The following is a 22,786-nucleotide window of genomic DNA, read 5'->3' on the forward strand; positions in this document are numbered from 1 at the left end:
GTCCATGAGGTCGCAGAGTCGGACATGACTGAGCGACTTCACTTTCTTTCTTTCTAATTTGCTGTTCTCTCATTGATCCTAATGATTTGTACATATTTAAAAATTTCTTAACAGACTACCATGTGGTTTGCAAATCAGCAGTTTACTTTCCTTCCAGTCTAGCTGTTTATTGTTTGTATCTTTCTGTGCTACCAGCACCTCCCAGAGAGTAGAGTGGTGACTGCATGTCCTTGTCTCATTCCTCATTTTGAAAGGAGTGCATCCTCTACATCAGTGTATGATATTCACTACAGATATTTGTAAAAAGAATAAAAAATAAGAAAAGCCCTTATCGGATTAAAAGGTGCCCATTTCAGTGGAGACACAGATGTAAAGAATGGACTTGTGGACACAGTAGGGGAGGGAGTGAGTGGGACGAATGGAGAAAGTAGCATCAACATATATACATTGCCATGTGTAAAGTGGATAGTTGGTGAGAAGTTGCTGTATCACACAGGGTGCCCAGTCTGGTGCTCTGCGATGACCTAGAGAGGTGGGAATGGGGGAAGGGAGGGAGGCTCAACAGGGAGGGGATATATGTATAATTGTGACCGATTCCCTCATAACTCAGTTGGTAAATTATCTGCCTGCAATACAGGAGACCTGGGTTTGACCCCCTGGAGAAGGATATGGCAACCCACTCCAGTATTCTTGCCTGGAGAATCCCGTGGACAGAGGAGCCTCGTGGCCTACAGTCTATGGGGTCGCAAGAGTTGGACACGACTTAGTGACTAAACCACCACAACCACCACCATGTTGTATGGTAGAAATGAACACAGCGTTATAAAAATATTTTTAAAAAGATGTCCTTCTATTCCTAGTTTATTTTTTCAAGTCATCAATAGATGTTGCTTTTCCCCCCAAGCCATTTTGTATGTATGTGTTAGATGATGGTATGATTTTTCTCCTTTAAGCTTGAAATGCATTGAAAGATATATGATTTTCTAGTATTAAATATACCTTTCCTCTGTGGGATAACCTAGTGTGTCTTGATTAATTATATGTTTTATATAGGGGTTAAATACGTTGTTTGTATCATATTGTCTCTATAGTTTTACCTTTTGGTAAAAGGCATATCATATAGTTAGAACCATATAGAATGCAGTGTTTTAAAACTGACTTTTTTTCTGCCCTGCATATAGGGCCATCGTTACCATCTTTCTAATTTCCGTATATATGTGTTAGTATACTGTAATGTTCTTTATCTTTCTGGCTCACCTCACTCTGTATAATGGGCTCCAGTTTCATCCATCTCATTAGAACTGATTCAAATGAATTCTTTTTAATGGCTGAGTAATATTCCATGGTGTATATGTACCACAGCTTCCTTATCCATTCATCTGCTGATGGGTGAAACAGACCACCAGCCCAGGTGGGAGGCATGAGTCAAGTGCTTGGGCCTTTTGGGCTGGGAAGATCCAGAGGAATCGGGTGGAGAGGGAGGTGGGATGGGAGACCGGGATGGGGAATTCGTGTAACTCTATGGCTGATTCATATCAATGTATGACAAAACCCACTGAAAAATAAAAATTTTTTAAAAATAAATAAATAAATAAAATAAAATAAAATGTTGTCTGAAAAAAAAAAAAACTGACTTTTTTCAATTAGGAGTATACATTCAAATTTCCTTCATGTCTTTTCATGGCTAGAGAGCTCATTTTCTTTTTACCACTGGAAAAGATTGCACTATTTGGATGTACCACTAGTGAAGGACATCCTGGTTGCTTCCAGTTTTGGGGAATTGTAAATAATGCTGTTCTAAACTTTTGTGTGGATTTTTGTATAGACGTAAGATTTCTTCTCATTTGGGTAAATACCTAAGAGAGCCTCTGCTAGACTAGCTGTTATGTTTAGCATTCTAAGAAATTGGCAAACCCTGTTCCAAAGTGGCTGCGTCGTTTGCATTCCCACCAGCAGTAAATGGTAGTTCCTACTGCTCCACATCCTCCTTGACATTTGTTGTTGCCAGTGTTTTGGATTTTAGCCATTCTAATTAGGTGCATCATGGTATCTCCCTTTAATTTGCAATTCCTTAATGAGATATGATGTTGAGCATCTTTTCATATGCTTGGCTGCCATCTGTATATTTTCTTAGGTAGGGTTTCCATATCTTTTGCCCACTTTTATCAACTCATAGGGCTATTGGTTTTCTCACTCAGTTTTAAGAGTTCCTTTTATAGTTGGGTACAAGTCCTTTATCAGATATTAATTTTTAAAAGAGTCCCTCTCATTCTGTGACTTGTGTTTCCATTTTCTGAACAGTGGATATTGACTTTTTGGAGTCCAGACCAGTTATCCTCTAGAACATCCCTCATTCTTTGTGTTTTATAAGTTTATGTTGCACTGAATAAGAAGCAAGATCACACTTTCTGCTGTCAGCAAGGGATGCACTTTATTTCTTTTTTTAATATTTATATTTATTTATTTATTTTGGTTGCACCAGGTCTTATTTGTGGCACATAGGATCTTTGATCTTCATTGCAGATGCAGGTTCTTTTTATTTGCAGCTTGTGAACTCTTGGTCGTAACATGTGGGATCTAGTTCCCTCCCCAGGGATTGAACCCATGCCCCCTACATTGGGAGCTCAGAGTCTTAGCCACTGGACTGACCACCAGGGAAGTCTTGAGAGATGCTTGAATGTAAAAAGGTGTATCACAGAAGACTAGCTGGAAGAGAGCCAATATTATTACTAATAAGAAAATAGACTTTGAGACAAGGAGTTTCGCCAGAGATGAAGAGAGACATTGCAACAGACAAGTCAGCCCATCAGGAAGATATAACTATCCTGAATGCATAGATAACTAATAGAGTTTAAGATACATAAAGCAAGATTGTCAGGACCAATTAGAGAAAGAAACATATCCAATATTTGAGTAACAGTCTGGCAGTAATTGATAGGTTAAAACCAATATTAAAATTGATAATTAAAAACTTTCTCACAAAGAAAACTCCAGACATGGTATATTTTTCTAATTTTAAAAAAAAAATCACTTAAAAGACCATCAATTGCTCCGATTCAGTTAACAGAACCCTACACCCAATGCCCATAGAATACGAGAAAGGCCTGTGCTGCCTTACAAAAATAAATGTCTCAATAAAGTTTGAAGAACTGAAATCATACAGAGTCTGTTCTTCGACCACAGACTCTGAAATTGTATGCTACCTGGAAAATCCTCAAGTATTTTGAAATTAAATAATACATGTATCAAAAAAGGTATGACAGGGGAAAATGAAAATAATTCAGACTAAACAGTAATGAAAAGATGACTTGTCAAAACTTGTGGGATACAGCTACAGCAGTGCTTATATAAAAATGTATAGCCTTATTTAATTCTTATACAGAAAGAAAGACTTAAAAATATAAATGTCTACCTTAAACTGGAAAATGTTGAGCAATTGAAACTCAAAGGAAGTAAAAGGAAGAAATAATAAAGGGCACAAATCAGTAAAACAGAGACCAGGTGATACAGAAAGTTAACAGAGCTAAAGTTTTGTTTTTGGAAAACGTCTGTAAATTAACAAGTCTACGTAGCAAGAAAAAAAAGAGAAAAGACAACATTTAGGAATGAGAGATATCGCCACATATTCTGTAGACATTGAAAAGATAAGAAAATGTTAATAATTTTATAGCAATACATTGAACAACTTAGATGGAAAATGCCTTTTAAAATACAGCTTTCCAAAAGTGACCCAAAATGAGGTCGAAAATCTGAATAGCTCTAGATCAATCAAAGAAATTGAATTTGTAGTTAAAACCCTTCTTACATTGTCAACTCATGGATGAATGGATATTTTTATATAAGAATCGTCAGCAAAGTGTTTCCTGATCATTACACATAAAATGTTAAGTCATGGGTGGAAAAAAGGAAGTGTTCTCCGTGATCCATAGGAAAAAAGGTAACACTCAAACTGGAAAGTGAATGTTCTCTGTTTGCCCCAGCATTTGCACTGTCTACACCAGGGTTTCTTAAACTATAGTAGCAGCAATATTCTTGGAGTTTATGATACATGCAGATTATCAAACCCTACTGAAGACTTAGGGAAGCCTATTCCAAGGAGGGACCCAGAGATCTGCATTTTAACGAGCCCTCTAGGCCATCCTAATGCACATTCATTTGAGAACTCTTCCTCCATAAATCTGGTTTTCAAATATAGAATATCTGAGAAATCAGTTAAGATATGGTCTAAAGTTTTACGTCTCAGCATCAAGAAAATAGTATTTAAAAAAACCTCTAAAGTTCTTATAAAGAGATCATCCAAAGTTTGCTAACTCTTCTCCTGAAGAAATAGAATTTTTTCTGATGGTCTTCAGCCATTGCAAACATAAACAAAGATGCTAGAAAGATCAAATTTACTGTAAAATCACCATCTTTTTTCAAGGAGGGGGACTGCTGTACTCTCAGTATTGATAAAGTAACAATTGTAATACATGTTAAATGTGGTCTGGCACAAATATTGATTCCAAAAAAATCACAAATAAATCCTTTTGGTAATAGCACATTTAAAAACCTTTATGATCCATCTTTCAACAGACTCAGTAATGAACTATATACTAAACCAGAATAAGAGATATCTGATAGTGGTGTGCAGTTTTTCCAAACCAATACATTCTTAAATAACATTTTAAAATACATATTTAAATAACATTTATTTAAAATTACTCATTAGGAAAAAAAATAAAATAAAATAAAATTACTCATTAGGTAAACAATTATTGAGCTGAACTTCCAGATGTTCAAGCTGGTTTTAGAAAAGGCAGAAGAACCAGAGTCAAATTGCCAACATCCGCTGGATCATCGAAAAAGCAAGAGAGTTCCAGAAAAACGTCTATTTCTGCTTTATTGACTATGTCAAACCTTTGACTGTGTGAATCACAATAAACTCTGGAAAATTCTGAAAGAGAGGGGAATACCAGACCATCTGACCCACCTCTTGAGAAACCTATATGCAGGTCAGGAAGCAACAGTTAAAACTGGACATGGAACAACAGACTGGTTCCAAATAGGGAAAGAGTACGTCAAGGCTGTATATTGTCACCCTGCTTATTTAACTTATATCCAGAGTACATCATGAGAAATGCTGGGCTGGAAGAAGCACAAGATGGAATCAAGATTGCCGGGAGAAATATCAATAACCTCAGATATGCAGATGACACCACCCTTATGGCAGAAAGTGAAGAACAACTGAAGAGCCTCTTGATGAAAATGAAAGAGGAGAGTGAAAAAGTTGGCTTAAAGCTCAACATTCACAAGACTAAGATCATGGCATCTGGTCCCATCACTTCATGGCAAATAGATTGGGAAACAGTGGAAGCAGTGTAAGACTTTATTTTTCTGGGCTCCAAAATCACTGCAGATGGTGATTGCAGCCATGAAATTAAAAGACGCTTACTCCTTGGAAGGAAAGTGATGACCAACCTAGATAGCATATTAAAGAGCAGAGACACTACTTTGCCAACAAAGGTCTGTCTGGTCAAGGCTATGGAATTTCCAGTGGTCATGTATAGATGTGAGAGTTGGACTGAAGAAAGCTGAGCACTGAAGAATTGATACTTTTGAACCGTGGTGTTGAAGAAGACTCTTGAGAGTCCCTTGTACTGCAAGGAGATCCAGCCTGTCCATCCTAAAGGAGATCAGTCCTTGGTGTTCATTGGAAGGACTGATGCTGAGGCTGAAACTCCAGTACTTTGGCCACCTCATGTGAAGAGTTGACTCATTGGAAAAGACCCTGATGCTGGGAGGGATTGGGGACAGGAGGAGAAGGGGACGACAGAGGATGAGATGGCTGGATGGCATCACAGACTTGATGGACATGAGTTTGAGTGGGCTCCGGGAGTTGGTGATGAACAGGGAGGACTGGCAAGCTGCAATTCATGGGATCGCAAAGAGTCGGACACGACTGAGCAACTGAACTGACCTTGACTGAATAAAGGAAAGAGGGCTTCCTTGGTGGCTTAGTGGTAAAGATTCCACCTGCCAATGCAGGAGATGCAGGTTCAATCTCTGGGTCAGGAAGATCCCCTGGAGAAGGAAATAGCAACCCATTCTAATATTTTTGCCTGGGAAATCCCACGGACAGAGGAGCTTGGCAGGCTTTAGTCCATGGGGTCGAAAAGAGTTGGACACAACTTAATGACTAAACAACAGTAAAGGAAAGGCAGAGAAAGTATCAACAAAACCAATAAACCTTCAGCCTTAAGGGTTTTAAGGAGTTTGCTTGTGTTTCAAACCCTGGAGTATTTGATTCACAAGTGCCACTGCCCCATACCTAACATCTCTGGGCCATCACCTCCCGCTGCTGGTTCCTTCAGAAGGAAGATGAATCTTCTGCTAACCCATGTTCCCCTGCTCTCCTTGGAGAATAACCACATGCAGATGCCTTTACCATCCAGAGAAAGCAAGGGTGACACATCCAGATGCGCCTGTGCTTCCTGTCTGTGAGGTCAGAGGAAACATGCACCCTTGGGGACTTTACCAGAAAACCCTTAGGCGGATGCCATTTTACGCTGACTAAGACTTCTGACTCACATTTTGAGTTTTTTGGCAGATGTACAGACCTTCCTCAGCGTTACGGTGGGGTTATGTCCTATAAGTCCATCTTACTTGGAAATACCAAAAGCTGAAAATGCATTTGCTGCACCTAACCTAGGGCTTCCCCGGTGACTCAGTGATAAAGAATCCGTCAGCCAACAGAAGGGTTGTTTGTGTCCCGGGTAATTGTAAGTGTATCGGTTGTTCACCCTCCTGATCATGGGCTAATTGGGAGGGTGTGCTCACTGCCGCTGCCCAGCATCAAGGAGTGCATGTCACTAACCCAGAAAAAAATCGACATTCAAAGTATAGTTTCTACTGTATGGATGTCACTTTGCCCCAGTGTAAAGTAAAAAACTCATGAGTTGAACTGTTGGGAGTTAGGGGCTGTCTGAACTTAGAATCTGCTCAGAGATAGAGAGCCACTTCTTGGGAGGTGGCTGGCTTTACCTGGAGAACAAAGTGCACCTCCTCCCAGCTCTTGTCTGGGGGCTCGGTGCTCTGCTGCCTCTGTGGTTGACTCAGCTGCGATGACAGTCTGATGAAGCATGTGGCTTTTTTTTTTTTATGTTTAATATAACCTGACAGCTAAAATGGAGTGTAATGAATAAATTATCTAAAACCTATTTCTTTTTCTTTGTTTGAAATGAAAACATGGCCTTGGATATGTGTTTTTCAAGAAAAAGGAGAGATGCTTTGATTAGGAATTCTCTGTACTTGTAGTTTTTGGTGGGAGAGAAACTAAACCATTGCCTGAAAGGCCCTGGAGTGTTCCAGGTGGCCTTCGGTGCGGGGGACTTTGACTTCTCCAGCTTGTGTAGGTTGGTTCAGCCTAGAAGACATGGGGATATTGCACGGGATAGAAATAGTTGCACTTTGAGTGTTGTTTCTGTCCTCCACTCACTTGCTGTAGCCAGCATCCTGCTGGCTGCCCTTTGCAGGTTTGCAGAACTGTGATTCTGGCCTGAAGCTTGACAGACTCCCCAGGATCCTTCCGAGATGGGAAATGAGATCCACCTGCTCATTTTCTAATAAGGATTAGTTCTCAAAGGCCACTTTCCTCCATGCAGTTTAATAGAGTTGATTTTGTATCCCTCCAGGGACGCAGACTTCCAAGTTTTACGGGCTTACTAAACTGCAGAATATGCCTCCTGCTTTAAATGAAATTGTCTCTCCTCAAAGGCAGAGGTTCTCCTCAAGGGAGGTTTTCCTCCCTCTCAGGGGCACATTTAAATGTCCAGAGATCTTTTGGTGGCTTCCCTGGTGGCTCAGCAGTAAAGAATCCGCCTGCAATTCAGGAGAAGTGGGTTTGATTCCTGGGTTGGAAAGATTCCCTGGAGAAGGAAATGGCAACTCACTCCAGTATTCTTGCCTGGAAATCCCATGGATGGAGGAGCCTGGTGGGCTACAGTCCACGGGGTCTCAGAAGTTGGAAACAACTTAGCAACTAAACTACCACCACCACTGCCAGAAACCTTTTGGTTGTCGTGACTGGCAGAGAGGGGTAAGTGCTGTTAGATGGTAGTGGGTTGAGGCCAGGGATGCTGCCAGGCGTGGCAGAGCCTGGGATGGGCCCCACACCAAGTGGGCAGCCCCAAATGCCCACAGTGCTGGGGTGCCTCCACCTCAGCTACGAAGGCCCTTTCTCCTCAACTGGCATTCCAGAGGCTGCACCCAGCATGCAGCCCATCTGTTTGGAGGAATGGATCCAAGCCATTCTTTGTGGCCAAGCATCCCTGTGGACAACCTAGGGTGCCAGCCCCTCTCACAACTAAAAATCATGAGGCTGAAGACCAATTGTGAAAGCTCCTTGCATGCTGTCCCTTGGACAGCATTAGAGAATGGAGACAGTTCTGCCCTACAGTGGGGCTCAGTGGCTGACAACTCTGCTTGAACCATTTCAGGGGCAGCCAGAGGCACAGGGAATGGAAGGGAAAATGCTTAACAGGTTACCTGATGAATTAGTACTTCATTATTTTAGTGAATCACCATTAATTACCTTTGTATCTCAGAAATTTAAAAAGTAACTTGATTTGGGGGAAATATAAAAAGTACATTTTAGTTACAAAGGCCAGACTTCAGAATTCAACATGTTAAAATATATTTTATTTCGTGCTTCTTCCCTGTCTTTGGGTCTTGTGGGTACCTAGAAGGCAGCAAAGATGACAGCATCACCCTTTCCCGACAGTCGTGGGGATGAAGGGGTGGCAGGAAGGAGGTCAGAACTGCCCCAGTCGTCTGCGGCCACTCGTCACTGAGCTAGAACCTTGTGGGAAGCAGGTAAACAGCAGAGTGTGGCTGGTATATAAAAATGCGATGGTTTCCTAGGCTGGTGCTAAAATCCTTTCTCCTTTCAGTGTAGGGGTGTTCCTACCTACTTAACGGGTTCATTTTCAACATCCCACCCTCCCCCACGCCCCTCACCCCCCCATAGCAGTGGGACCTGCATGTCAGCAAGGAAAGGAGGCTGCTGGCGAGAGGGCTGGAGAGGATTGCTCTCCCTGCTGTGTCCAGGGAGGCACTGATTCATGTCTGCTCTGTTCAGTGTGGCTTAGCTGAAGCCTTTTTACTTATACAGATAACATGTGATACCTTCTGGTTATGAAACACTTAATGAACATACATTATAGTGAACCCCAGAGCTTACCCTTTTCCTCCCTCCTTTTAGTAGTTATGTACATTTTGTCTTTTAAAAAATACAAATAATTTCTATTCTAAAATGTTCCAAGAGAAAAGAGGTCTTAAAAGAAATAGATGTGACACTTTCTTACCAGCCCCCACTCCCCTGTCACCTCCTGAGTCAGAGACAGCAGCCCTTAGCTGTTCGATGTTCTTTCAGCACCATTTATAGGACCTTTCCCTTAGCACATGCCTGCTGAGTTCTTATTCCATTCAACTTACGTGCTGGGGATGTGGTGCTTTACACACAAAATGGGATCATATTATATATGAGGTTCTAATACTTGGATTTTAAAAATCATTACAAGCCTCTGACATCTCTCCATGTCAGTGCCTATAAATAACCTTGCATGATGTTCCATAGTATGGGCCCCTTTTGCTTAATGATCCCTTCATACTGGATATATTAGGATCCAAGGTTGTCTGTGACAGTCCTCTGGGCCATCTGGGCCTGCTGTGGCATTGTCTCATGACACCGGGCCCAAGTCCTTCCATCACACCACTCTGCAGCCCCCTGGACGGTCAAAGGTGGATGGCCTGGCATGTTTGTGTTTCTTCCCAGGAAGGGAAAGAGGAGGTGAGCATTAGGGCAGCACTTATAATTTCAAGACATTTCTGATCATGTCCCACAGGTCAGAATTAGGCTGCAAGATCAGACTTAGCTGCAGAGGAAACTGGGAACAGTACTCAGCTAAACTTACGTTGATGATGAAAAGGGTAAAAAAATAGGTTGTCTTTTCCATAGTAGCATGTAGACAGCTTACAGGATTTTACTAATGAAAGTATCAGAGATCCCTGTACATACAAATGCAAGTATTTCTATAAGATGGACACCTAGAAGTGAAAGGCATGTACGTTAAAAAATTTTAAGAACCACCCAAAGTGCCTTCCCAAAAAATCTTCCTAAATTTATACTACAGCAATGATGAGCTGGGGCCCTGTTGAACATCCTTGTCAACATGGGGCTTTATTTATCTTTTATATTTTTTTCCAGTTTGCTGGTTGAAGATAGGTAGATAGATGGATGATTCTCATTGTAATTCACATTTCCATGATTAATCGAGAGAGTGAAACATTCATAATTGTTGATCATCATGTTTCTGCTGTGAGTTGCCTGTGTGCAGCTTATGCCTGTTGTCTGTTGTTTTGCCTTTGTTGATTTGCAGCACAAGCTTGTATATACACACATCCTAAATACAGACCCTATGTCACATACGTTGTACCTACTTCATTCTTAAATTGCTTGTCATTGATATGCACTTTTACCAGAATTATTTTTATGCTGTTAAATTTTTCTGTCTTTCGTATGTTCATGAGTCTTACACTAAAACAAAATTTTAAATCTGTTGTTCTGCTTTTTATTTATTTTTTAAATCTGTCCTGATTATTTTCTGTGTGAAATCTCAGATGGCAATATTGAATGATCAGTTAGATTTTACAGAATCACTTGTTGAATTGTTCATTCTTTCTTCACTGAGGTAAAATGCCACCACTGTTACAGTTGTATTTGTGGGTCTATTTCTGGACTTTCCCTCCTGTTTTATTTGTTTGTCTCTCCTTCCCTGATAGCATCCTGTAATTACAATAGAGATTTATAATGTATTTAATATCTGCCAGCGTGAGTCCCCACTGGTTATTCTTTCTTCACAGTTTTTGAGGGGGTATTCTTATATGTGTCTCTTTAGCTAACTTTAGAATCGCTTGTCAAATTCCGTTAAAGGAAACCCCTGCTGGTATTTTGATTGGGTGCCGCATTTACAGGTTCATTAGGAAGAACTGCTTTCTTTAGAACCCTTCCGTGAGAGTTTATTTAGAGAGAGCATGTCCAGGTGTTCTCTAACCTTCTGCAGTGACAGTGAGCAAAACCCCAGCTGACTGCATCTTGCAGGGTAAAATGGCCTGGTGTAAGCAGAGGGTGGTCCCTTTGTGCTGAAGATGCCTGCACCCCCACCACACCTGTGCTGCTGGCACGTCCTCCCCTGTCTGGGATGGGACTTGCAGCTGGTGACGAGTGTGCTTAACAAGAAAGCTTCTGCCATCACCTTGATGGCAGTCTTCCCCAGGCCTGGTTTGGTCTTCCAGTCTTCTGCCCGTTTTCTGTGTTGCATTAGAAATGATCCTCTTGGCAATACCAGAGGCATTGTTTGTGGCTCAGCCTTGAGGGAACACCGTCACCTTTCCTGTAAGTGCATAGAATTGATTTCTGCCAGAGTTACACCACTTAAACCATTAGTGCCCGAGGAACAGTAAATAAGTGGGGTGTTCTATGCAGAAGAATTGCTTTAAAATGTTACTTTTGAGTGTGGATTTTTAATAATTTCTCTTCTGAGATGAGGACCATTCCTCTCTATGTTTACCAGTAATTGCTAGAGTGGTTTCAAGTACTGAACAGTACAGCATGTCCAGAAAAATATTTCATTTAGCAGATTCATGTTAATATCTTACTGTTCCGTGATTTGAAAAAAGTTTATGGGGCCAAATCCACTTGTACACCTTCAGTGTGATTTAAATCATCTGGAGGATAAAGTGCTTACTGGTAGGACTGAAATGAAGAGGACCGCAGGGAAACCCTGCACATTTGAGGACCTAGGCAACTCTTCCGAGCTGACTTTGTAAGTGAGGAGTGGGTTCTATTATAGAAGCCTGGAGAAGCTTTGGAATAGATGGTGAACAGGATCAGAGGAGCACACAGAGCTTTGGGCTTTATGGAGAACGCTGTGGTTTGCCTGCAGGTGGGTGGCAGAGGAAGGGTGGGTGTGAAGGCGCCGTGATGGGACACGTGGGAGGAGATCCCTTAGTGGAGGAGAGGAGCTCCAGCCGGGGTTGAACTGTGACCACTGCCTGCCTCTGTCTGATTGAAACGGGCAGATGGTGGGGAGCTTATACTACTGCTGTTCTACTGCAGTGTGCGATATATGCAGCAGGTCCCGTGCATGGGGCCCTCTTGGAGGTGCAGGTCTGGTGAGCAGGCAGAATTCTCCAGGTATGAGTCACAAACATGTGCTGTTTTCTTTTCCAGAACTACACTCAGTACATCCCTCTGTCGATATACGACCTGCAGACGTGGATGGGGAGCCCCTCCATATTCGTCTACGACTGCTCCAATGCTGGCCTCATTGTCAAGTCCTTCAAGCAGTTCGCCCTGCAGAGGGAGCAGGAGCTGGAGGTGAGGCATTTTTATTGGCGCCCGGGGTGGGAGTTGGGGGTGAGGGTCAGCCCCTCAGTGGTTTTGTCTTCTCAGGTGCGGTGGGCTCTCTGTGGTGCTCAGAGTGCTGAGTAAGGTGGTAGGGTCCGTGACAAAGGACTTGGGAGGGACTCCAGACAAGCTCTTGGTCTTATTTTGCATTTTGCTTTACCCAGCATCATTTTTAATACGAATTTTAATTAAGTGATAGCATTAATAGAGTTGATTTGTGCTCCAGTGGGCTCTGCCTCCGAGATAAATGTGAAAATAAAGCAGACACATTCATTTTCAGAGAAATGGGCCTGTGTCTGGGCAGTCTTCAGTTCCACTCTCCTCTTTGTTATTGCTCTTTTTTTTCTGTCTTTGGTGTTGGGGGAAAAAAAAGCCCTACTGTGCTAAATACAGAAAACAAACCAAAATAGCTGCCATTGGTGGCTTCTGTTGAAAGAACTGGAGAGCCAGTGTAGTGCTCTGATCGTGAAGAGCTGTTTTACTTGGTTGTTTTAATTAATATTTGATATTTGAATTAAACAGTGAGTTCTAAAGAGAAATTGAAGAGGCAGTTTCAATTAAGAGGCCTCCATCCCGTGGCCTGCACAAGAGTGAGAATAAAATATCCTGCAGCCTCCAGGGGGTCATGAATTCCAACTGGTTGCTGTGCAGGAAATTCTCGATTCAGAACAGAAATGGTCCTGAGAACATGTTTCCTCAAGCCCTTTTGGGCCTCTCCAATTTTAATGTATTGTTATGTTTTTTCATTTCATCTGAGGATATTGCTGAAAGTATCAGGAATAAAATTTGAAGTTCTACTGTGTAGAATTTAACATGCCATACAGTTAATTTATAAATATTTTATAAATTACCCTTATGCAGAACTTTGCTCCAGAGTGACTGTTAAATTGCCCTTTATTCTTGAAAATGAAACCCAGCGCCACCAGTTGTTATTATTGTTGTTGTCATTAGTAATATTATCATTTGCATTCTAGAATAAAGGAAGGGAAAGATCAAGTTTTATAGCATTAAATTTTTACCTTGCATTTAGGCATGCCATCTCTGTTTACCCAAGGGATAGGTTATGTTACAAGTGCTGAAAACTCAAAACACCAAGAGGTAATTGCTCTTCCTCGCATCAAGTAATAAATATTGCAAAAAAATTTTTTTTAATTTAAAATATGTAAATAAAAATGCCAAAGAATCTGGCTGGATATTTATTCCCAATTTATGAGCTTCAGGGTGGTTAAGGAAAGACCAGTACATCATCCTTTGATAATTAAAACATGCTAAATACAGCCCCTCTCCCACCCTCTCAGCAGAAGGCAAGCATTTCCCTCTCAGGCATGAAACTAAATGTTTATGCTCTAGCACTTGGTGTATCTGCTCTCTTGGTTCTGTATATGTTCTCTGTATGTTGCCAAGGATTAATCAGCCTAAGAAACTGTTCATTTCATTGAGTGTGACAAAAAAAGTTTTCCATGCATCTTTTTCTTTTTAGGGGGAGGGGGTGAAATGTTTAATTGACTAATTCCTCATGGAGGAGAGTAAATGAAAAATACGTTACCTGAAGTGGCAAATAGATGGCAATGCAAAGTTATACCATATGTTTTATAATTAGCTCCAACTTTAATCTTCATTCTTTTCTTAATTACAATGTAGATAAGTCTTTCGGTTTTCCATTACAGTTACTATTATTGGCTATTGTTCAGCCGGTCTCTTGCATAAAGAGCGGAAATTTTATCTCTAATGATAAAATTGGCTCCCAGCTAATATCTTAATGTTCATGTTAGTCATTTTTTTTTTTTTTTTTTAAATCTGCTGTAGAAACCACAATCCTGTGTGGCCTCTTAGGTTTATTCTTTTAAAGTATTCTTTCCCTGTCTCCAGTTGGCCAGATTCTTTGTAAATTTACGATACATTTGAACAGTTTTATTGGGTAGCTGATGACATGAAACTGAAAGAAGTTGGCAGGTAAAATGGTTTTTGCCAGAGTTTAAAAAATAAAGAGGGTAAAAATGATTAAATATAATGCAAGAAAACAGTTACCTGGACCAGAAAGCCTCCAAGTAGTAACCATTAACAACAGATATGAGTGACATAAATTTTAAGAGATGATTATCAGCTTTCCTGTTCTCCAGAGCACAGTGCTCATGCTGGGAGCAGGAGGTTTACTCATTGTGGACTTCCATCTCAAAGGAAAACTGCAGGTGAAGCAGCAGACTCCTCTGTGAAAGCGCAGCATAAATTACTGCACACAGTAGAGACTTCAGCAGAGCCAGGAAAGTGCCTGTCACTCAGTCACGTTCTCTACATTCTTCGTTGTGTCATATTGCTTTGCATATTGCTTCAGTTTTCTTTGCTTTCAGTGTTTCTTTTTTTAAGATACATGTTTTTAGTTTTACTAAATTAGTATATGCCATGATTTTAAAAATTAAATAATACTGAGAGTTTATGGTGAATGAAACAGTCCCTGGCCCCACACCTCCTTGGCCAAGACTCTGCTATTATAGGGAACCTATTTGAACTGTTTATATTTCTAGTTCCTCTATGAATATCTCCATAAATGCAAATAATATGCTTATACTACTGCTTCTTGATTCATAATGTTCAGGTTATCTCTGGGCTTTCTGCTACCATATAAACCAAAAACAGAACTGCTATGAGTAAATTCTATTTAAACAATTGGAGAAATTATAGAACTTAGATAGTAAAGAGACATGTTACCCCAGAGTTTTAAGTCACATTAGTACATTGTAAATTGTGAGTTCTAAAGAGAAATTGAAGAGAGTGGGTCACTGACTACCCCCTCCTGTTTCCCCGCTGTCATTTAGTTGTGTCTCTATATTTGGATTCCCTATACTTTCTAACCTTTGCCGTTTGAAATCATATGCTTATGTTTTTATTTCTATAATAGTTTTGTCAGTAATCAGTCCTATCTTCTGGTTTTATTAATAGGTTCTTAGCTTCCTTGGACTTTCTTTTACCTCTGGACCTTCCCAACCTCTGTCATCTGTACTTTTGATTATTCTCTAGTCTCTGACCATAATTAACTCCCCATGAATACATACACTAAGAAGGTATGCCTAAAAAATGACAAATATTAAACTTCAGCTCCCTGATTATGACCATGTAAATACTGTTCATTGAATGGCTAACTAGGGTGCTGTGCTTTTCATTTTTACAACAGTTGTTTGTTTCTTTGATTTTCCTGGAGATTGTTTTTCTTCTTGATTAGATCTTTAGCATTTCCACAGTTCCCAAATTTGTATGGGTAGCGTTGAATCTCAAAATATGCCCCTTCCCAAAGTTTCTTCTTCTCCAGCTCTCCACCACCTACTTCTTCGTCTGTTCTAGACAGTCATGCTCCAAAACCATCTTCCTGAGAGTTCTCCTTATTGCTGTCCTGGGTGAATCCACTGTTGCCTAGATTCCACCTCTGTCTCTTTTCTCCTCAGTTTTCTCCTTTGTTCTGCTAGGGCAAATCCTCAAGTAGCAACCTAAGAAAGGATGTATAGGAGTAATCTTTCTCAGACTTTAAGCACTTGCATTTGGGCTGCTTTTAGATGTAAGAAAAAGCTCACTTCTGCTTTCTAAACAAGTCACAATGTGTCATTTTCACTAGGATCTCTGAGGCAAATGATTTAATTATTCAGCAGTACCATCAGGGAACCAGGCTGTTTTTCAGTCTTTCCACTCTGATGTTTTATCCTGATGCTTACAGCACATTCTTCCATTTTGAGGCTAGATGAGGAGGGGAAAGGGCAGAGCCCTCACATCTATCTCTTTGTTAGGAAAGCAAGTGAGACCTCTGCTGAATCTCATTGGCTAAAGCTGGGTCATATACAGTCCCCCCACCCCACCCCCCATATGGCATGGCTGTTGTCTTCATTCTGTCACACTCATCGCGGACACTATGGGTGTGGAGTTTAGACTGTTTTCACTGAACAATCTCACCCTTACTTCTTATGGTAGGTGAGAGGGTGTCCTTGAGAAGTCTGCCTGGTGACCTTGTTGTAGCCATCACAAGAGTCCAGAGGTCCAGCTACCTCCATTCATGATAAAGCCAGAGGAGTATTTATATCCACCACATATACACAGTATATACGTTGACAGAGAAAGAGAATCCAGGTTTGTTTGTTTTTTTTTTTGGCAACAACTTTTATCTTGGATATAAAATCTTTGTAGCTCTAAGAGGAGATTAAATCTTAAAATGGATTCTCTTTGAAATGGTCTTTATTAAGTTTTTTCATTCGTTAGTTCTGCCCCAATAGATACTTCCCGTGAGCAGTTACGATCCTTCTCTTCACTGAAGACCACAGTGAAGCGGGGGTCAAGTTTTGGCCTTTCTCTCTCTCTCTGTGAAGGCAGAGAGGTGAGTTGATGTCTGGTGGTGGGAAAAAGAGTGCCCTTCTTTTACAGAGATTGATGGGGCTGTGCTGTGTCCCTGTAAGACTTGATCCTGAGCATGAACGTCCTCACTGGTGTGGGACGGGAGCCCAGACAGTTTCTTGGTGGCACCCATAGCAGTGGTGGGACAATGTCTTCCCCCAAGGACAGGTGACACACTTTGTTTGGGGGTTCTGTTATCGAGGCTCAGGCCATTACTGTGGTGGCATCATTCTATCCTCTTACTGCCTGTTCACACTTGGCAAGGCTTCTCTCACAATACCTCCAGCGAATCATGTTTCGTTTTTGTTTTGTTTGGCCACGCCTTGTGGCGTGCAGAATCTTAGTTTCCTAACCAGGTGTTGAACCCTTATGCCCTGCAGAGGAAGCATGGAATCTTAACCATGGGGGCACCAGGAAAGTACCGAGAATCATGTTTTGATCCAATGTTTGGTTAACTTCTTTGTGTGACCTGCTTCTGCTGGCTCCAGCAGAAGCACCTTGTCCAGCGGACACTCATTTTTATAGAAACAGGTGTGATCCTGCAGCATCACTGAATTCACTGTGACTTAAATACTCATTTGAAACCCTCTGTTCATACTGATATGACATTATCTTCATGTAGTCATCACTGTGACTAAATTTTATGTCAGGTATTTAAACTAATGGTGACAAAAATGTCTAACATCAAAATCTTCAGGTTTCTTCAAAAAATGTTAAATGTGTATCCCATAGAACTAGCGAATCTGTATTTTGAAACCTGTGGTTTCTTTGCTAGTGTTGTAGACAGCACATTGTGTGGATGTCTGTGGAATTTGAAATAGAAGTTGACTCTGCATTAAGGTTAATATTTGTAGTATTACAATGTCTGTCTGTGATTTTTGAGTGTCACAGGTTAATTCTAAGGTTATCTGTAGAAAGGAATATGTTTTGATGACTGCTTACTAAATGGAGCTTGTGTGTGTGAATTTGTGAGCATTCTCCATGGACTTGCTGTTAGGATGTTCACGCTACAGAGCAGAGGTCCACCATGCTAACTCTACAGGGAGCTCAGGCTTGTCCATCTCTAGCTTTCACGTTACAAGTTTTTTCATGTCTCCCATTCTTTCTTTTCTATAGCTTCATAATTATCATTTGTAGGTAGTAGGGAAAGAGGCAGTCTTTGATGTGATAACCTTATTTATTTTCTCTTTAAATTTTAATTTATGGACTTTAAAAAGATGTTCCCTTTTCTAAGTTACCTCCATTTCCTCCAGTATAAATTTATCTCTTATGGGTTATTTGGATTGTTCTCCTTTCTGCGGAAGCCTTATGATGATTCCATGTTGCTTCTCATATTTAAGAATGAAGGGAGGCTACCCACTGTTGCTGTGTGCCATGGCGGGGCAGGCAGGTGGGAGCTGGCTATCCTGGAGCACCCTTGCCCACAGTCCAGAGAGCATTCTTTCTCTGGGAGCTGGCGACTACACTAGCCACCCTAGTTTCCCCCAGACACATCAGTAACTCTCTTTAGAGAAGAGCACCTCCAGGTGCTTCCTAGGGCGGGGTGGTTGCAGGACGCCTGGCTTTAGGACATGGGTGAGCAGAAGGCAGTCCTGATGGCAGGTCTTCAGGTGAGCCCTGTCTTACCCCTGCACCACCTCAGGCTTCAGCAGTGAAGTGCCTCCCCCATTTGCTTCTCCACACACACCCAGGACAGGCCCTTTTTGAAATAAAGGCTGGTCAAGTTCACCCTTCTGTATCTTATATTCTATGTATAGTAAGCTGTGAGAATTCTTAGTAGTGAACATCTTCAAAACAAATATTGGTAAGAAACCTATTATCTAGTTGAAACACTTCCCCCTTCCACATTTGTAAATTAAGAAAAAATGCTGCCATTTCCACTTTTTATAGGAGAGTGAGTGGGGGTTAGCCTGTAAGCAGATACAGCAGAAACTCCTTTCATTGGACTCCACACAGCCACCTGCAGCCCCTTGCTGGAGAAGATGAAGCCATTATGGAAATGATGAGTGGAGGAGGAGGGTGGGCCTCCTAGGGTGCTGGGAGCTGGCTTGCTAACCAGAAATTGGAGAGGGTCACAGAAAAGCACTGATAAGAAAAGCAGCCTCTTGAAGATCAGGACCCTCACTGCCACTGAGAACTGTGACGAGAGGAGGCCATGCAAGGTGGAAAGGCACCACCAGGGGAGGCCAGTGCACCTGCAGGCCTTAGCTGAGGGACACTGCCTACCCGCTTTTACTTGTATGACCTTTCCTAGTTTGCAGAGCACTGTTACATTTAGTCCAGTCAGCCTGGGCAGCGGAACATACGTAAGCTGTCTCCAGACTCAGCTCCTGTGCACCTTCCCTTTTATGATTTTTAGGGAAACCTGCAGTTCTTTTCTCTTGGCACCTTGTACTGTTCCTAGTCCTGGAATTTGAAGGCTCTGGGTAAAAGAAAAGTAATTTCTCTGTATAAGAAATTCAGAAATCCTTACTACTGGTGGTATTAAATGAAATTCACAGACAAGCAAAGTGTATCATTAGTACAGTCAACTTTAAGAGTGTAACTAAAATTCTACTTCCCTGTGCCTGAAATGTTTCTCCAAAGACCTCATAAAGCAAATTTGTATGCAATTAATTTGACAAAATAATTATGCATTGTCTTATAGTATCTCTTCTATTGGTGTTGTCTACTGTATTTATCAAACCTATTATGTAAACCTGTCAAGAAAGCTTCATATGAAGTAGCTGCTTAGGAAACATTTCCAGATTTGGTCTGATAAATAAATATACATTTGAATAAGCTACCTTTAGTTATCTTCCTTAGATATATCTATGATTCACTGAATATGTTTAATCTTTGATTGATTTGTATGAAATGTAAAAAGAAATAAAAGAAAAATTATTAACCCAATCCATGAATATAGTATATTATTGCAGCTATCTTAAAACTGGGAGTTTCTCCAAGTTTAATGCTTTTTCCTAATTTCGTCTATTTTAAAACATGCCAGAAATCACTTAATATTTTGGACCACAGATCATGACCAACACTATGGGATATGGGTGCAGGGTGCTGTGGTTCCTGGCAGGACTCATCTGCATGGCCTGACTTGCTGTCGTAGGAGGGCCCCCCTCTGTCAACTGGAGGCCATGGAGATAAAGGCGGGATGTTCTCTCACAAAGGATCTGTGGTAGCACAGGCCAAGGTGCTCCTGGTGGCAGCCAGAAAAATGGCAATACTCAGCTGGGTGATCACAGAGCCATGCACAGGGAGAAGGGCAGGTGGGAAGTTACCAGCCCATTTGAAGGGAGGGACAAGAGGGTAAGTGATTTTCCTTAACATTGGGGTCAGAGGCAAGGAAAAGATGTTAATTCTCATGATTCCTCTTCAACATTGTACAATAAGACTTTTGCAAGGGGAAAAAACAGAAGGCACAGTCCTATCTGTTGAATGTCAGTCACAGAGCTCTAATTGACCCTGACTGAACACTTCAACGGCAGCAGCAAGATACACAAGTGTCCACAAAGCATCCATCAAGATAGATCCTGGGTCATAAAGCAAACCTCAATATATTTTAAAGAATAGAAATCACACAGGCCTGCTCTTTGACCATAGTAAAATCAACTAGAAGTCAGTGGTAGAAAGACAACAGAAAACTATCAGAAAAAAAATTAACCTATAATTGACGGGTTAAAAATCTCAAGGGAAATAAAAGAAAGTACATTAACTGAGTGAAAACGAATATATGTTAGAAAACTAAAAATAGAATTAAATTACCATATGATCCAGCAATCCCACTCCTGGACACATATCCAGAAAAACTCTTAATTCAGAAACACACATGCATCCCTATGTTCAAAAAAGCACCATTTACAATAGCCAAGACACAGAAGCAGCCTGAATGTTTATTGACAGATGAATGAATAAAGATGTGGTATATATACAATAGAATATTACTCAGCCATAAAAAGAAGGAAATAATGCCGTTTATAGCAGCATGGTTCCAACTATAGATTATCATACTAAGTGAAGTAAATCAGAAAGAGAAAGACAAATACCATATGATATCACTTATGTGTATGTGGATTCTAAAAAGTGACACAAATGAACCTATCTATGAAACAGAAACAGACTCATGGACTTAGAAGACAGACTTGTGGTTCCCAAGGGGTGGGAGGTTGGTGTTAGCAGATGCAAGCTATTTTATATATAGAACGGATAAACGGGATCCTGCTGTGTAGCACAGGGAACTATACTCAGTATGCGATGATAAGCCATAGTGGAAAAGGATATAAGAAAAAGAATGTGTGTGTATATATGTATGTATAACTGAATCACTGTACAGCAGAAATTAACACAGCATCCTAAGTCAACTATATTTCAATTAAACATAAAAAAAGAAAATAAATGTACAACCTGTCAGCATTGATAAGATACAGTGAAAGCAATTGGAAGGGAAATTTATAGCACTAGATCTTTATGTTAGAAAACAGGAAAAGTATCAAATGAATAATCTTAAATTACTGCCTGTCCTAGTCCATTTGGGCTACTGCAACAAAATACTACAGACTAGGTAGCTTCTAAACAGCAGAGTTTTGATTTCTCACAGTTCTGGAGATTGGACAGACCAAGATCATGGTGCAGCTTGATCAGGCAAGGGCCCTTTTCCTAGTTCACGGCCAGGCCTTCTTGCCGTGTCCTCATATGGTGGAAGGGGTCAGGGAGCTCTCAGGCTGCTTTTTTGTAAGGACACTAACCTCATTCAGGAGGGCTTCACCCTCATAAATTAATCATCTCCCAAAGGTCCCACCTTCTTAGCACTGTCATCTTTGGGGGTTAGGATTTCAGCATACGAATTGGGGGGTTGGGGATATGCACATTCAGACCATAGCACCGCATTAAGATGGGTAAGTAAGGTAAAATGGTGCAGCCACTTTGGAAAACAGTCTGGCAGTTCCTCAAATGTTAAACCTGGAGCTGTAGATGATCCAGTAGTTCCATTCCTAGGTTTGTACCCTGGAGACTTGAAAACGTGTGTCCACACAAAAGCTTGTACACAGATTTCATAGCAGCATCATTCACAGTAACCCTCAAATGTAAATTCTCTTTGTGATTGAAAAGATCGGAGAATTTTTGAGTTGCTTGTTTTTAGTTGCTTATCTAAGAGTTAATTGGGGAGAAATTTCATTATAATTTCTAATTAAGCATCTTTGTTGAATTATAGAATAATTATAGAGCATTTTAGAAACTGATTGCTAACAATGAAATGGCCTTAAAACAGTGGACAGTCCATTTAGGTGAGCTCTCAGGATAATCATGGCAGACTATTGCTGTGAAGCAGGTTCTTTAGCTGCCCTTTGGGGGAACATTGGGGGTTTCCCTGTTATTGTTACAAGTCTTCTTGCAACAGAGTGACTCGCTCTGCTCTCTTGACCTAAATTTCAGTTTCTAGCAACTTGTTTTTAAATTATTAATACTATTTAATATTTGATATATATAGAATTGAGGCTTTGCAGGTGGTGCTAGTGGTAAAGAATCCGCCTGCCAGTGCAGGAGATGCAAGAGACATGGGTTCGATCCCTGGGTCAGGAAGAGCCTTTGGAATAGAAAATGGCAACCTGGAGCAGGATTCTTGCCTGGAAAATTCCATGGACAGAGGAGCCTGATGGATTACAGTCTCTGGGCCTGCAAAGAGTCAGATACGACTAAGTGACTGACTACACACACACATACACACAGAATTACGTAAATTATACATTAAAAATTACTACTTCCACTTTTTATCTGCTATTTTTAGTACAGTATCTGGTGTATGATAGATGCTCCATTAATAGCTTTGAAATGATCTGGGCAAGCAATACCTGATCTGTTTACAGATCTTAATCTCTCTCTGAACTTCGCAAAAATGTCCACTGTAAGTAGGTGTTACTGAGTTGAGAATAAAAGTTGCTTTAAGCTAGAACTGGAATTATTACCAAGTAGATGTTATTT

General features: G+C 40.8%; 1 protein-coding gene across 2 annotated transcripts in view; it reads left to right on the forward strand.

Annotated features, from left to right (window-relative positions):
- Positions 1-22,786, forward strand: part of RPTOR (regulatory associated protein of MTOR complex 1) — a 314,337-nt gene that overhangs the window by 129,971 nt on the left and 161,580 nt on the right. For both annotated transcript variants that reach the window (XM_065909607.1, XM_065909608.1), the window contains exon 5: positions 12,269-12,415. In XM_065909607.1, the coding sequence (XP_065765679.1) occupies positions 12,269-12,415 (147 nt within the window). The remainder of the gene's footprint in view (positions 1-12,268; positions 12,416-22,786) is intronic.

Source organism: Muntiacus reevesi, chromosome 18 (genome assembly GCF_963930625.1).
Source record: "Muntiacus reevesi chromosome 18, mMunRee1.1, whole genome shotgun sequence".
In the NCBI taxonomy this organism is placed as follows: Eukaryota; Metazoa; Chordata; class Mammalia; order Artiodactyla; family Cervidae; genus Muntiacus; species Muntiacus reevesi.